Below are 16,572 nucleotides of genomic sequence, written 5' to 3' on the forward strand. Positions count from 1 at the left end.
TCAACTTTCCTCACCAGGGATCTAAGCAAAGCAAAATGGTTCAAATGTGTTCTAAAGCCCATCTGGCCTAAATCACCATGTTCTCTGGAACAGAACCACTGGGTTTGGCCAAGAGTTGACACGAAAGGAGATAAGAATGAGCTGAAATGATGTTCCTGGTCTACTTTACATTTTTTTATTCTACCTTTCCAAATATCAGGAGAAAATAATTCCTCAAACACTCCACCATCAGTAAAATGGGCTAGCCTTACAAATGGAGTCTTGTTCATGACCTGCAGCTAAGACAATGTTCTGCACACATCAGACCCTTGAGACGGGTTCCTTTGTTCCCACTTTGGTCTATCCTGAGACTTAAAGTGTCATTTGTACCTGACATACATGCACAAACTAGCAGAAAAATGGTAATCACCAATCTAGGCGACCGGGAAGTCAGGGCTGTCCTCTAGTTTCTATAGAAGCAGGGGAGGAAAGAGAAGTACAAATAAAGTAAGAAGTCTCAGTTTCCTTCTGAGCTGGTACTGGCCGAGACCATGCCTGATCTCCACAAAAGGAACTTGCTCGTCAGTGGCTTAGTGTGGTACAATGTGAAAGTAGGTATTATGATACCGTTGCCTCTCCCCAGCTTCCTCCTCTTTTCCATTCCTTTCCAAGCCCCACAAAAAAGGAATGTCTCCTTAACAGCCATCGGCTGGGGATCTGAAGCACGACTTGTGGTTCTCAAAAGAAAACTCTTAAAAAAAAATCAGGTCAAGTTGGGACATCCCCCCAGCAAGAGCCAACATGGGAATCTAGTTAACATAAGAAAATGCTGAAAGGAAAAGTAAAATGAGGTTAATTATAGAAAACACAGCGAACTAGTAATACATAAGCACCATCCATTTTTCAACCCCACCCCTGTAACACCCTACAAAATTAGTCTCAGCTGTAAATTTGTATAAGCCAAGAAAGTTCTAGTGTTGGAAAACATTATTTTTTACAGTCACAATTTATCACAGGAACACCCACTTGGGTTAAGGCACAACTTCATGTTTCAGAGCAAAGAAAAGACAACTTCTGCATCTCAGTTGCCATCTAAATTTCAACAGATGTACAGTAACTCACTTCCCTCTTAAACAAATATTAAGAAACTAATATGTCAAGTTTAGTAAGAAGTGACCAACCTCAAATCATGTGGTCCTGAATAAGAATTTGGATTCACACTCTTTCTTTCTTTCTTTCTTTCTTTCTTTCTTTCTTTCTTTCTTTCTTTCTTTCTTTCTTTCTTTCTTTTCTTTCTTCCTTCCTTTCTTATTTATTTTTCTTTCTTTCTTTCTTTCTTTTTTTGGTAGCAGCTAGTCACATCCTGGGCATACAGTAGGTGCTTACTAAGTACTTGCTGATTGGAAGTCACATGGTACAGTGGGTTGGAGCACAGGTTTTGGAGTTTGACTGCCTGGGATTAAAACCTCAGCTGCAACTTCAGGATCCTCATCTTAAAAACAGGGATGAGGCAAATTACACTGCCTGTCTCACAGGATTGCTGTGAGGATTAGATAAATTCATAAAGTGGTTTTTCCCAGTACAGAGAATTTCTATTACATAGAATTAAATAATAAGAAGGCAAGAAAAAGGGTCATATTAGAAAGGCCAAACTCGGTAAAGAGAATGTATCTCCATTGTATTTACTATGAAGTTTAAGATTACTTTCAGAAAGGAAATGCTATAAAAAGCCCAGTTGTGGTACCCTAACTAAAATAATATAAATGGTTTCATTTTACCATATAAATGCTAAACACCTTTTGGGCATTCAATGCTTTTTTTCCCCATTGATTACTTTCTAACTATATTATTAAATATCATTTCAAATACCAGCTTAACATTGTAAAAATCCTAATTCTTTACTAATCATATAGTTTAAGAAAAATAAAAATTAAGTGACTTATTCATGAAAATAGAAGGGACGCCAGAAGGGACAGGGAGGGGTGAGGAAAGAAGGGAAAGGGGAAGTACCAAGGAATGACCAAATGATACTGTTCTGTCATGTGCATGTATAAATATGTAACAATGACTCCTGCCATTATGTATAATTATAATGTTTCCAATAAAAAAAGAACTAAAAAAAACCCCCTAAGTTGTTTAAAGCAAAACACCTTAATCTGAGAGGAAAACCCCAGGCAGCTGTCATTCTCTACCTCTGAAGGGATGCTGTTTGAAAGGCAGGTTTGGGGGGCCCTTCCTCAGAGATTCTAATTCAGCAGGTCTGGACTAGAGCCAGGGAATCTGAAACTTTAAAGTTTCTTCCCCTCCTTCCTGACTGAACACAATTTGTTTAGAAGCAAGCTGTGGACAGATCACATTTTGAAAAGCACTGCTAAAGTCTTTGCCTATGGCTAACCCTACATGAATAACATCTTCTGATTAAGCAGAGTTTTCCGAGAGCTGAGAGTTACTCCATTAAGGTTGGAACTATTCTTAGTGGAAGCCTTCCTAAAACGTATTCCACATTTCTCTCCCTGTCTTTTCTTTTTTTCAGTACTGGGGATTGAACCGAGGGGCACTCTACCACTGAGCTACAACGCTAGCCCTTTTTTTTTTTTTAATTTATTTTTTAAATTTTGAGACAGGGTCTCGCTAAGTGGCCCAGGCTGTGCTCAAACTTGAGATCCCCTTGCCTCAGCCTCCCAAGTAACTGAAATTTACAGGCATGCACTACCATGTCCAGTTTTCATTTCCTTATCCATATAGTATACAAGGTGCAATTTTATCTTACTGAAGGGGTTTTTTAAATTATTGTTATGGATGATGTGCGCTATAGTTGCAGAGAGCATTTGTCATAGAGTTACCTGAAGGACTATAGTAGCCCTATAACTGTGGCCAAGTTTCAAGTTCAGAATGTCAGGTTTAACTTTTGAGTCTTCTCAAATGGCTAATGTGCAGCTGCAGAATCTCACGGACAATGTAATGGGGGATGAAAGGGGGCTTCAAGATAGAAGCAGCCTCTAGAAATCTGCTGTTAGTGAGTCACCTTGTCAACACCATTCAACTTTTTCTATGGGTGTCTGGCAAAATGGCATGCTCTATATCCTAACAATCCTCTCATTAGGAAAAAAAAAAAAGATATACTAGATCAATTACACTTTCAAAAATATTTTAAATACCCAGGAACTGACAATAAAGTAAGAAACTTTATTTTTATGAGTTTCTCTTTTTTTTATCTTTATCTTATTTATTTTTATGTGGTGCTAAGAATCAAACCCAATGCCCCACACAGGAGAGCGGAGCACTCTACCACTGAGCCACAACCCTGGCTGTTTTATGGGTTTCTTAATGGATAGAATGCATAGCCCTCAAATTTATATGTTGAAGTTCTGATTCCTAGAATCTCAGAAAGTGACCTTATTTGGCAATAGGCTTATTGCAGATGTAATTTGTTAAGATGAGGTCATTCTGGAGTAGGGTAAGTCCCTAATCCAATATGACTCGTGTCTTCATAAAAAGGGGAAACTTGGATGAATACATACATAGGGAAAATGTCACGCTGAGATGCAGACGGATCATAGTGATACTTCTGTTAGCCAAGGAGAGAAGCTTGGAACAGATCCTTCTCTCATTGCCCTCAGAGAGAAGCAATCCGACCACATCTTGATTTTGAACTAGACTATAAATTTCTACTGTTTTAGTCACCCAGTTTGTGGTACTTGGCCATTATGGCAGCTCTAGCAAACTAATACAAAAAAACAAAAACAAAAGCCAAGCGTTGAAGCTACCTTTCATTTTGAAGGCAATAGTAGAATCTAGTGACCTTAAGCGACACTTTTACGGCCTCCTCAAATGCTGAGTACCAGAACTCAAGTCTAACGAATTCTTTGGGGTTTTCTATACATTTCCATGAAGCCTCCATACCACGTTAAAATATCAACATTAAATTAAGCTTGTAGACCTTTGTCCTCTTAATCCATCTTTGGTCAGCTTAATTCACAGATCTTAGTAACCGAATCCAAGTTTAAAATAGACAATAAAAAGATTCAATTAAAGTTCAGGTTCACAATAGCCTATATGTAGAGGAGTATGCTAAAGAAATTACAGTACTTTAAGTTCTCTAATTTTTCATGGTAGCTAAACACGTTGATTAATTTTTGGATTAAAGTTTGGTCCTACAGGGTAAACTTTCTGGGACCACTTGCAAAATAGAAATAGAATATATTTCTACTATATAGCAATAATAATTCAGAAGAAGGCAAGAGAGTAAAGAAGAGGAAACAGAAAGGTGGAATACATAGAAAACACAAAATAAGATAGTAGATTTAAAACCAAAAATAAGAGTGATTATAATAGGTATAAATAAACTGAATGAATGGTCCATCTAAGACACTGTCAGGTGCTTTTATTGGGTAGATTTTCTACTCAAGCCCTAAAAAAAAAAAAATTGGTATAGCTACATAAATATTAGACAAAAAAGATTTAAGGCAAATAGCATTAACAGAGAAAAATATATCATTATATAATGAAAAAAGACTCAGCTCACTAGGAAGCTACAACAATTTTAAATTGTGTATCCATTTACTGTGTTTGTGTGCATATATCTTAAAATTAGAAGTCAACAATTAATAGAATTAATGCACACAATAAAATAAATAAATCTACTAAACATCATGGTGGTAGATGTGAACATAATGATCAGTAAGTGATCATTTTAGCATAGCAAAAAAATAATCAGGATTTAGGTTTGAAGGGCATAGCTGACATTGCTATGTCAATTGCACCTATGATTATAAAGTAGGTATTGACCCATGAGCTTACTGACCACATATCGGGCCACAAAGCAAGGTGCAAAAAATTTTCAAGGACAATATCATATAGACTATACTCTCTGTCCATGATGAAATTAAGCTAGAAATCAGTAATAAACACACAACATATATTTGGAATTTCAGAAGCACAATTCTAAGTAGCACATAAGTAAAAGAAGAAATTACATAAGTTAGGAAACATTTGAATGATGATGAAAAATACTGCACAATAAACCTGAGAAAATCAGCTAAAATAGTTTGTAGAGTGAAATTTATGGCATTTTACTTAGCAAAAGAAAGACTGATGACGAATTAAGTATTTTAGTTTTCCAGTGTTACAAAACCAATTACCCTCAAAGCTACTAGTTTAAAACAGTAACAGGGGCTGGGGCTGTAGCTCAGTGGCAGAGCACTTGCTTTTCATGCGGGAAGCACTGAGTTCGATCCTCAAAACCATAGATAAATAAACAAATAAAAAAGGTCCATTGACAACTTAAAAAAAAAAAAAAAACAGTAACAAACACTCATTATCTCTCATGGTAGTGGGTCAGGAAGCCCAAGGCAGCTTGGCTAGGTGCTTCTGGCCTGAGGTCCCTCATTAGGCTGCAGCCCAGGATGGCCAATCCTGCAGCCATCTGAAGGCTGACAAGAGGAAGCACAGGCTTCCAAGGTTGGATGACTCACATGGTCCTTTGGTGCTCTTTTCTTCAACCAGAGAGCCCCATTTTCCTCCTTTTGAATTTGGATCAGACACAGTGACTTAATTATGAACAGAACGAAGCAGAATTGATGCTATGTGACTTCCAGGACAAGGTCACAATCAGAAAAACTGCTGCCTGCTTTCTCTGTCTCTTGGATCACTTACTCGGGAGAACCTCACCCTTGACATGTGGGAACACACAAGCTGTCCCCTGTGGTGGGTCCTCCTGACAACAGATGTGGTTAAAATGCCCCATGGATAAAGTTTGAAAATATGCAACAGGATCGAACGCATGGGGTAAAGCTATCAAAAAGAAGAGCACAAAATCCAGGATGGTATTCTCTCCAAAGGAAAGAAGGTACCAGTAACAGGGAAGAACACAGGAAATTTCAGAGGGAGCAGGGATGTTCTCTATGTCTCCTAAATACATCCTAAGCATTCGTGTATGTCTGCTCAATATTTAACTTAAAAAACTCTGAGTAGCTAATGGAACGAACAATGTAGCCCTTATTGTGTTTCTCTTCCTTCTCACATCCCTTCTCTAAGTTTGTTCTCGATGTGTGTGTGGGAGAGGAAATAAATATAGCTCCCCTTTCTAGAACAACAGGAGAGCATTTTCTCCAAGCGCTCCTGGATGTTGACTTTTAAAAGAAGCCTATACCCTATGCAAGGTGCAATTTAATCTTACCGAAGATTTTTAAAAGAAATTCAGGGATAGATGCTAAGTAGAATCCTTTCAAAATGTTGATCATCTCACCACTGATTAAAACATCCATCACATTTGTTCTGTCACTTTAATTAGTATGTTTCAATCTCAACAGATCCCAACCACAAGTTAACAGAAAAAAAGGAACAAAAACTTGAAAACTATTCAAAGGTTGCCACAATCAGTCACAATCATCTCAAAAACTGTCCAGTGATTTTTGGAGGCTACACAATCTAAACAGCACAGACCAAAAAAAAAAAAAAAAAAAAAATTTTTTTTTGCTTGAATTAACTTCAATGCTCTGCTTATTTAGTCTTTTTTTTTAATTGTAATTGTTCCAATTTGTCACCTTCAACTACTGTAAACACACACTCTTTAGACCTTCATATCAAAATAACTGTTTGGTGAGTGGAAGTAGAAAAGGGGTCGAGCATCAGTGGTTTCAATGAACCAATATCGGGTTGGACAGGCCAAAAGAAGCATTTGAAAGCAGTTCAATGACAACACAGCTCTAGGCAGCAATGAACTTATGGGGAGATGGGCCAATGGTCATAAACACAAATAGCCGAGAGGGAGCAGTTCTCTGTTGTTCTTGTCTCCGGTGGAGACCCGTCCCTTCAGCTCCAACTCTTAGATTTCTTTGAGAATTTCAGGTAATTGAAGTAGAATCAGAAGACTAAATATTATGAAAGCATGTTTCAGATCAATTATTTTAAAATGATTCCGACCCATATGCTCACAAGCAGTGTAAAGTCTTTTTATTTAAGTTGTATAAAATCATATGTGATTTGCATTTTAGACTACACGAAATTTAACCTGTAAATAAGCTACATTCTCAGCCACTTTATCTCCAGAGCAAACCTAAAGATAAAATCCTGTTTAGCAGGCAGACAAGATGCCAAGGTGAGCTTTCAGAGTACCAATGAAGAAACCCGTCCCAGCTCTCTGATGACCTCAGAAGAATAGCTCTGGATTTGCTTCACTCCCGATCATGCAAATGTATCACAAGAGTGATTTGATTCAAAAAGGAGCATGTTTAAAATTCCCCAAAGATAAATTTTTATAAGGCCTGACATGTATAACTGAAACAGTTTTGAGGGCCATTAGGATAACTGACCCCCTGCTATGACCTATTTGAGCCTTATCACAAATAAACTCTAAGGAGACAAATGGGTGACCACAAAGGTCTCTCCCAAATTTAGAGTTTGATGACTAGTCACCAAGGACCAGAAAGAGGAAGTGATGATTTCTTAAGAGAAAACCACATACTCACAAAGGAAGAAAGAGAAATATTTATAATTGTAGAATACTAACTGTGTGACACAAAGAACTCAAGCTAAACTCCAGGAGAGACTGCAATCCAAGCAGAAAAAAATCCTTTTAAAGACTCTAGTTTGGCACAGTCCTACTAAAACAGAAAATTGGTACTTAGTTTCTATGAATGGTAATTACCAAGCATTTTGTGTGCATGCATAAAGGTTTTTATGCATTGCAACAAAAGTATACTATAAAATATTTCTTAAGTCAAAGCATCCAAAAAGATGTTTGCAAAAGTTGTATTCTTATTTAGCATTCTCCAAACATTATTCATTTAAAGTGCCCCAAAAAGCCTAAGCAATTTTCCAACTCATAGATACGTGTTTGTCCAAAAATATGTTTGTGCCATGAAATTCAGAAGTATGTTTTCATCTATTACAAACTAAAATTCATTGTAAATTTTCAGCAAGAATTGTTTGATGCCCACACCCGACACTTAGTCCCTCAACTAATGAACTTGATTCATAGGTAAAAATGGGCTCTGGGAAGAAATTCACTTGGCGAAAATAGATCTGAGATCTGCCACTGAGGACTAGAGAGCCTAAAACTCCACGCATAAATAAATACACCAAAACTATTTGCTGTATCTGATTTGAATTATAAGTGATTTTTTTGTTCTAAAATTCAGTTTAATTCAGCAACATGTATTGAACACCTAAAAGGTCCAAGTGCCAAAATCAAATCTAATAAAGAGGTCTGGTTTCATATGGGAATTCTGGGATAAGAGCTCCAAAATGCAATCACCAGTGCCAAAATGCAATCACCCTCACAGCTCCACATCCAGCCTGCTGACCCCATCACAAGGACCCTTGGAGGTGACAATTGTCACAGGTGACTGAACAGCTTGCTGAGGTTTACACAGTGTCTTCACATCATTGTGGTCATTTTTGTCAAAATCCCCTGGGTCATTCTTCTATACTTTTAAATCCACTGCCCTTGTGCTTACCAGATACTCTACTGTCCCTTCTTCCTTAGTGCTCATAATGATGGGAACACTGGCATTTGCTTAGGGCAGTTGGGCTGTCCTCTGGCCAGCACAGCACTGTTGAATAAAACTTTGCCAGTATTCCACTACTCGGAAGAATTATCATTCATCCAGTGATGGCTGTCCTCTAACATCCACCTCTTCTGTGCCTCAATCCTTTAGGTGGAGGTCAATGGCTTAACACTGACCCATTCCTTCATTCAACACTGCACTCCTCCCTGCAAGCTACCAGCATCTGTTACCTGCCAAAGCTTCCTAAGTGGCCTCCTGGCACCCCAGAAAGCTATATCTACCCCTACTGTCACCGTGCACTGCAGCCACTATGATCTTTCTAAAGTGGGTGCCTGATCAGGTCATTTATCTACTTAAAACTTTTAGGTGGTTCCCTATTGCTGTTAGAATAAGATCCAAATTTTTAAGGTGCATCACAAAGCCCCTTATAACCTGGATCTCACCTGTCTCCCCATCTTTGATGGACTCCTATCTAAGCAACAGCCACAACAAACTTCCTCCAGTTCCTTGGATGGTCCAGGCTCTGTCTTGTGTCTGGCTCTTACATATCCCATGCCTCCTGCCAGGAACACTTTTTCCTCTTCCTGCAAAGTCACATGCCAGGGAATGATGATCCTGAGCCAGAAGAGCAGACTCACATCCATGTGACCATTATTCCATATTGCATGTGTGCAGCCCTCTACATTTATCTGAAGTTTTAACTGTATCTATAATGACCAGATTTTGCAAACTAAAATTTGTAAAAATAGGACTGAATTTGGGATGATAGCACTTGACTCAGAACATTTTGGGATTTATGCAAATCCCATTCTGGAGCAGCTGACATTAAGAACCCTGGCCTTCTCTGGTGAGGGACAAGAGACAGGGAGCAGCAGCTGTGGTTCTAGGCATATGCCATTCGATGGGCTTAATATTAAGTGGCTCCAAGTGAGGTGTTCTGCTAAAGATTAATCTTGAGAGTTCTTTTTATGCCCGCTCAATAAAGAGGTACCAAAATCAAACCAAAGCAAAACACACATGTGTGCACACCCCCACACCTCCATGTTCCATAAGAGTGTAAAAATCTCTTGGCCCCTAAATGTTCCCCTCCCTTGAAGGAAGGAAAAGCATAAAGCTTCCTACTTGTTTTTTTTTTTTTTGGATGGGGGAGTAGGGATATAGCTCAGTTGGTAGAGTGAACAAGGCCCAAGGTTCAATCCCCAGCAACACACACACACACACACACACACACACACACACACACACACACATGAACAGAAAGAGAAGCGAAACGGGAAAGACCCATGAGCTCACCAGCCCACAATAGCCAACCACTGTTCCCTGTAATGTCATGATGGTTTGTGACTCTGACTGGAGCCACTGGCAGTTAGGCCAGATTTTCTGCATCAGGACTTAGTAAGGGACAAATGGTTTCTGGACAGAAGAATGTGCCACAGATCCAGGGTAATAAAACTAGGCCTCGTTATCTTAGTGCCTTTGATAACATACTGGAGAGCAGACTTGGGTTTTGAATCTGCTGGAGTCTTCCATAAATGGTGTCTAAATGCAGGCTACATAACATTCAGAAACTCCCCAGAGAAATTCCTATTATGTACATGGGAGGGGGAGTGTGGTCAGCCCCGCTTGGCTGGGCCCAGAACATTCTCTGTTCAGTGAAACTTCGCAGTTCTTGTGTTCAGTGCCAACTGCATGTTCGTACTAGACCCAGAGGTGGTAAGAGTATTGAAAAATGAGCTGGATGGAACAGGCAGAGCTGGGCGATTCTGTCTCTGAAACATCAAAACCACAAGGCAAGATATTAATAAGGGAATTATTTTTATAAAGACTCTAACTAGTCAGGAGTCAATATTATGATGAGTTGCTATAGCAAGACAGAGTGACATTATTTTTTTTTCCATTAGCCTCCTATTGATATGCAAGTTAAAACCCAAGAAATGGCTGAGATGCATCACTAGTGACTTGCTCTGTGGGACTGATGGTCTTGGGAAAACCCCTGAACTTCATGGTGTACAGTAACATTAACCATAGTAGGAAATAAAGGTCCTCATGGAAGGTAACTCTGCTCAATGTCAACTGCTCAAGACTTTCAGCACTAGACAGGTGCCTCTTGACCTTCATGGGGCTATATTCTAATAAACTCATCACAAGTTGAAAATGCACCTGACCTATCCAGCTCCAGAGCTTGCCTAGATTTCCCTAAATGTGCTTAGCACACTTGCATTAACTTAACATAGAAAAATAATCTAAGGCAAAACCTATTTTATAGTAACATGTTGAATGCCTCATGCACACAGAGGTGGGCGTTTTGTAGACATAAAAGGATGCAAAAACACAAAGCATGAGATCCAGAAATCTCTGTCAACACAATATACTGAAAAAGTATTGGTTGTTTCCCCTCATGATCGTGTGGCTGCCTGGGAGCTGCCCTCACTGCCACTGTCCAGCTTCAAGAGAGAATCACACTCATTATTATGAACCCAGATGCATATTGCTTTTGCACTGTCATAAACTAGAAAAATCATTAATTCTAACACTGCCAAGTTGAGACCATCTGTAGCCGCTTCTTCCCTAGGCTGTGACCTCTAGTTAACTCTTTAACACATTAACTTTAATAACTATCAAATCAGAATATGTTTTCGCTCCCCCTGTTTGAGTCTAAATATGCCCCAAGAGAGGAACTTTGCATGCTTCCTTCCTGTGTTCCTAACACCCGCGTGGAGCTGGGCACAGTTAAGGCCAATGGCATTTGACTGGCTGCCTTTTTGACTTCCAAAGAACACAATGCATTCGCATCCAGGTATCAAAACCACTACATAATGGAACGAAAGATCTTTTTATTATAGCTGGAATATTCATCAAATCAATACCAGAGGCAAAAGGGTCTGAAGCAATGTCACTCCGGGTGTGGCCTTTGGACCAGCAGCCCTTGAGTCACTTGACAGTTTGTAGGAAAAGCAAAACCCAGGGCCCAGCCCAGACCCAGGGAGTCAGAACGTCTGCGGGTGGAGCCCAGACACCTGGGTTTTAACTGGGTTCTCCCGGTGAGTCTTACAGACTTGCAAGTTCTGAGAGCCATTGCTTTGGTTTTTGGTACATGTCCCCTAGAGGTCCATGTGGTAAAGGACTGGCCCCCAGCTGGGTGTTTATGGGAGGTAGAGGAATCTTTAAAAGTGAGTACACTCTGGGAGGTCTTTAAGGTGATTAAGGATCTGTCTTTGGAGGGGAACATGGGCCCCTGGCCCCCTCCTCACTCCCTGTTGCTTCCCAGCCATGAGGTGAGGGGCTCTGCTCCACCACCTGCTCCCACCAAAATGTGCTGCCCGCCACAGGCCCCAAAGCAATGGGCCCGAGACCACAGACTGCAGCCTCCAACCCTGAGCCACAGGAACCTTATCTGTTATGGCGACACATTGAAAGCTGACTTCAGACAAGTGGCACGGTTATTCAGAAATAAAGATGAAAAGAAACGAGAAATGTCATAAAGACTAGAATTTTGCCGGGGTCAACTGGCACATTCTTGCTGGCATATGGATTAAAAGCATCAGGAAAGAGGAGGAGGAGGAGGAATCACGTGTGGAATGATAGGCATGAATAGTCACAGAGCAGCCACGGCCACCAGATCATCACGCCCCATTCTGACTTCCTGAGACTTCCCAGTCCTGGCAGAACAACCAGTGAGCAGGTCACAGTCCTCCAGTACAGAACTGTCACTTCCCTGGGGTCCCTCCCCACCCCAGGGGCAGTACTCTCTGTCCCTCCTTCTAGGAATCTCGAATGACCAAGTCAACTCAGGAGAGGCAGCCCCTTGGGGACGAGAAGGAAGCTGTGCCGTACCATGATTCAGGTGTCTGATGCAGTCACTCAAGAGGGTGCTGAACTTCTTCTGGTCCGCGGCCTCGTGGAAGCAGAAGTAGCCATGTCTGAGGAAGGGCTGCCACAGGTATACTGGGAATGGCTTGGGCAGCACCACCAATGGCTGAGCGTTCTCCTTCTCACTGGAAGCTGAAGACATATTGAAACACAACCTCAACACACAGGTCTCTTACCTTAAATACTGACTTCAGGCTGGGAGGGTATCTGGGGCAGGCCCTGGGATGGAACAGGGTGAGGGACACGCTAGTTCGGACTTCTGTCCATCCCTCCACCAACCCTCCCACCCCCCGCCTCTAGTCTCACTCCATGGCTGATGTCACCGGTGTCATCCTGACTGCCGGCCCGTGGCTTCTTCTCTCTTACCTGTCCTTTTAGTCTGCTCTCGAGTAGCTGTTGCTGCTAACAACACCTCTTCACTTCTAAGAGCTTCTCTCTCCCCATTTCCTGTATGTTTTGTTTTGTTTTTAAAGCTCTTTCTTCTCTGTCACCTTGCGGTTCCTTTGCTGTCCCTCCAAGTCACATTAAGTGACGGTGTTTGCGCTGGTCTTCAGTGGTTTCTACTCCACTCTGTCTACACCAGCCCAGGGTGAGCTCATCCCCTCCGTGATATTTCTTGTCCTTCCTCGACTCCCCAAGACCCTTCCTGCCTTCCTTCCTGTCACGCTCTCCCATAGAACATTCTCCCTCCTCCTGCAAAAGTTGGTTCAGAAGCCACCTCCTCTGGGATGCCTTCGCCAGCACCTCCTCTGCCACCTGAGACAGAACTGGGTGCTCCTTTCCTTGCTCCCCAAAACCACTGTGATGACCGATTGCCATGTCTGCACCCACACTCAGGGGACAGTGGTGGGGAGAGGGAGGTGAGCTTCCCCAATGATTCTCACAGTTGCCTCCCCAGGAAGCAGAGCCACCACCCTGAACCGTGGGCTCCTAGAGGGTGGGGACAGCCTCTCACATGTCCTGGTATCCTCAGCCCGCAGCACAATCAGGGAAACCAGGAGACCTTTAGCGTCAGCGTGTTCAATCAACAGATGTGCTATGTTGGCCTGGGGAATTTTAGAAGCCCTAAAAAATGAGACTTATGTTTTCACTCCAAATCCTTTCCAAGCAACGCATGTTCAACCAGGCGACTCTGCAGAAGCCTTGCCTCTGCGTGACTCCTTCCCTGCATTCCGGTTACAAGCCACTGCACATGGCTAAAAGTCCCGGCTTCTTCCCAGAGTCACAGAGAACATGCAGAAGGGAAAGCTGGTTGGGTGTTCCCGGTGTAGAGAATGAGCAGGGAATGGGAGGAAAGAGGACCCTCTAGAAGGTTGCAGAGAGCCCTGGCATTCAAGAAACTCATCGTTCATAGTAATGATGAGATGGTGAGAAGAAACGTTTTAGTTTGAGACCATCCCATTTATTGATTCTTGATTTTAATTCTTGAACCAAAGGAGCCTTATTAAGGAAGTTGGGGCCTAATCCTACATGATGGAGATTAGAACCTACTTTTTCTTCTATTAGAGGCAGAGTCTCTGGTTTTATTCCTAGGTCCTTGATCCATTTTGAGTTGAGTTTTGTGCATGGTGAAAGATAGGGGTTTAATTTCATTTTGTTGCATATGGATTTCCAGTTTTCCCAGCACCACTTGTTGAAGAGGCTATCTTTTCTCCAATGCATGTAATCTGTGAGGTGAATAGAGAGCCTACGTCTTGGGAGCAAATCTTTATCCCTCACACATCAATAGAGCACTAATCTCTAGGGTATGTAAAGAACTCAAAAAGCTAAGTACCAAAAAAACCAAATAACCCAATCAATAAGTGGGCCAAAGACCTGAACAGACACTTCTCAGAAGAGGATATTCAATCAATCAACAAATACATGAAAAAATATTCATCATCACTAGCAATTAGAGAAATGCAAATTAAAACCACTCTAAGATTTCATCTCACTCCAGACAGAATGGCAGCTATTATGAAGACAAACAACAACAAGTGTTGGCGAGGATGTGGGGAAAAAGGCACACTCATACACTGCTGGTGGGACTGCAAATTGGTGCAGTCAATATGGAAAGCAGTATGGAGATTTCTTGGAAAATTGAGAGTGGAACCACCATTAGTGGAACCACCATAGTCCCTCTCTTGGGTCTATACCCAAAGGACTTAAAAACAGCATACTACAGGGACATAGCCACATCAATGATTATAGCAGCACAATTTACAATAGCTAAAGTGTGGAATCAATCTAGATGCCCTTCAATAGATGAATGGATAAAAAAAGTGGTATATATATATATATGAATATTACTCAGCAATAAAAGAGAATAAAATTATGGCATTTGCAGATAACTGGATGGAGTTAGAGAAGATAATCCTAAGTGAAGCTAGCCAATCTCAAAATGCTGAATGTTTTATTTGATATAAGGAGGTTGATTCATAGTGGGATAGGGAGTGGGAGAATGGGAGGAATAGATGAACTCTAGATAGGGCAGAGGGGTTGGAGGGGAAGGGAAGGGGCATGGGGTTAGATGGTGGAATGTGAGGATCATTATTATCCTAAGTACAGGTATGAAGACACAAATTGGTGTGAATATACTGTGTATACAACCAGAGATATGAACAATTGTGCTCTATATGTGTAACAAGAATTGTAATGCATTCTGTTGTCATAAATAAAAAAAAAAAACATTAATGATGGGAGGAAGGCCCAAAAGGAGCCAGTTCCTGGTAAGTTAATAAAACGGGATTGACTCAAGGACAGAACAGACTTATAGGAGGCATATACAGAAGCCCTGTTCCACTGTCCTGGGACCTGAAGGGAACAGAGTGGAAGCACTGGGGGCAAGAGTTGGCCTCCAGCACAAAGCCTGGCACACAGTGACTAAGAATGAATCGCCATGTGAGTTAACAAACTAATGCATGCTGTGGACACCTCTAGATGTCACAGCATCCTTTCAGCCCTTCTTTCTCAGCATAAAAACCCTGATTTTCAGTTGGGCAAATGACTGCATGAAGACTGTTACATATTTCCAGCTTCCCTGTAGTTTGGTACCCCATCGCTACTAAGTTCTGGCCAATGGGATGTAAGTAAAGTGGCGTATGTAACCTTGGAGAAAGGGAATGAACATCTCTCCTTCTGTTTTGTCCTCCCTGTTGCCTGAAATGAGAAAGCTGTGGCTGGAGCTCCAGCAGCCATCCTGGACTCTGCTACTAAGGTCCACAGCCTAGAAATAAATAGGACAAAACTAGACAGAGCCTGTCCCTGACAAATTTATGGATTTGCCACACCAACTCTGGATTAAAACCCCAATATTTCTAGCAAGAACATAGAATGCATTGATATTAATACCTTATATGCATATATGACTATATGACCGGTGTGATTCTATATCATGTACAACCAGAAGAATGAGAAGTTACACTCTGTATATGTACGATGTGTCAGAATGCAGTTGACTGTCATGTATATCTAATTAGAACAAAAAAAATAATAATAAAAACTGTGTATTTAATTGAATTTTTCTTCATGTGCAGCAAACCAGGATCTAACTAATAAAATGCCAAATAAGTGAATCACTTTAGCAAAACAACAGTCGCCTTAATATTCATAAGCTCCGGTGCCTTTTCTCAATCAAGCAAGGTCAATTCCTTTTATCTTGCCTAAGTTTCTTTTTAGTAGAAATACTATCACATAGTAAGTCCTCTTGATTAACATGGTTTTGTGAATCAATTCTCCTTGCCCTTTCCAAGATGTCACAATTTTGTACAAACAACTGAAATCAACTTTGACCCTCTGCAATTAAAAGCTTCAGCAAGACCCATAAAATCCACTCCTATTAGCCTAGAGTTCCCTCACTTAACCTTTTACAATAATTTTTCCAAATGCCATCCATCTGCATATTTTCTGAATTGTATCACAAAGACATCACAAATGACCTACTATAGAATATTCTATTTTTAAAACTCAGAAGGCCACACCATATGATAAAAATAGTCATTGAAATGCCCCAATCTGAAGCCTTGGGACAATGGCATTAGTCACATAAGCCTTGTGTTTTTCATTGCTTTTCATTCCTCTGGTATGATTTCATCAACAAATCAATAAGTATATTGTCTGTTCCAATGGATTTCCTTGAAAAGTTCTGGAGAAATTCTGAACAGCCAACATGTTGGTATTCCATTTCTAGCTACAGCTCTGTAGTCAGGATGGCAAATAAATAAATGTTGAAGAA

General features: G+C 40.9%; 1 protein-coding gene across 1 annotated transcript in view; it reads right to left on the bottom strand.

Moving 5' to 3' along the window:
* The window catches only part of Niban1 (niban apoptosis regulator 1), a 140,306-nt gene that overhangs the window by 54,957 nt on the left and 68,777 nt on the right, over positions 1–16,572 (bottom strand). Inside the window, exon 5 of the mRNA XM_005319693.5 lies at positions 12,324–12,491. Coding sequence (XP_005319750.2) covers positions 12,324–12,491 — 168 coding nt within the window. The remainder of the gene's footprint in view (positions 1–12,323; positions 12,492–16,572) is intronic.

The sequence above is a fragment of the Ictidomys tridecemlineatus genome, chromosome 10 (assembly GCF_052094955.1).
Source record: "Ictidomys tridecemlineatus isolate mIctTri1 chromosome 10, mIctTri1.hap1, whole genome shotgun sequence".
NCBI lineage: Eukaryota > Metazoa > Chordata > Mammalia > Rodentia > Sciuridae > Ictidomys > Ictidomys tridecemlineatus.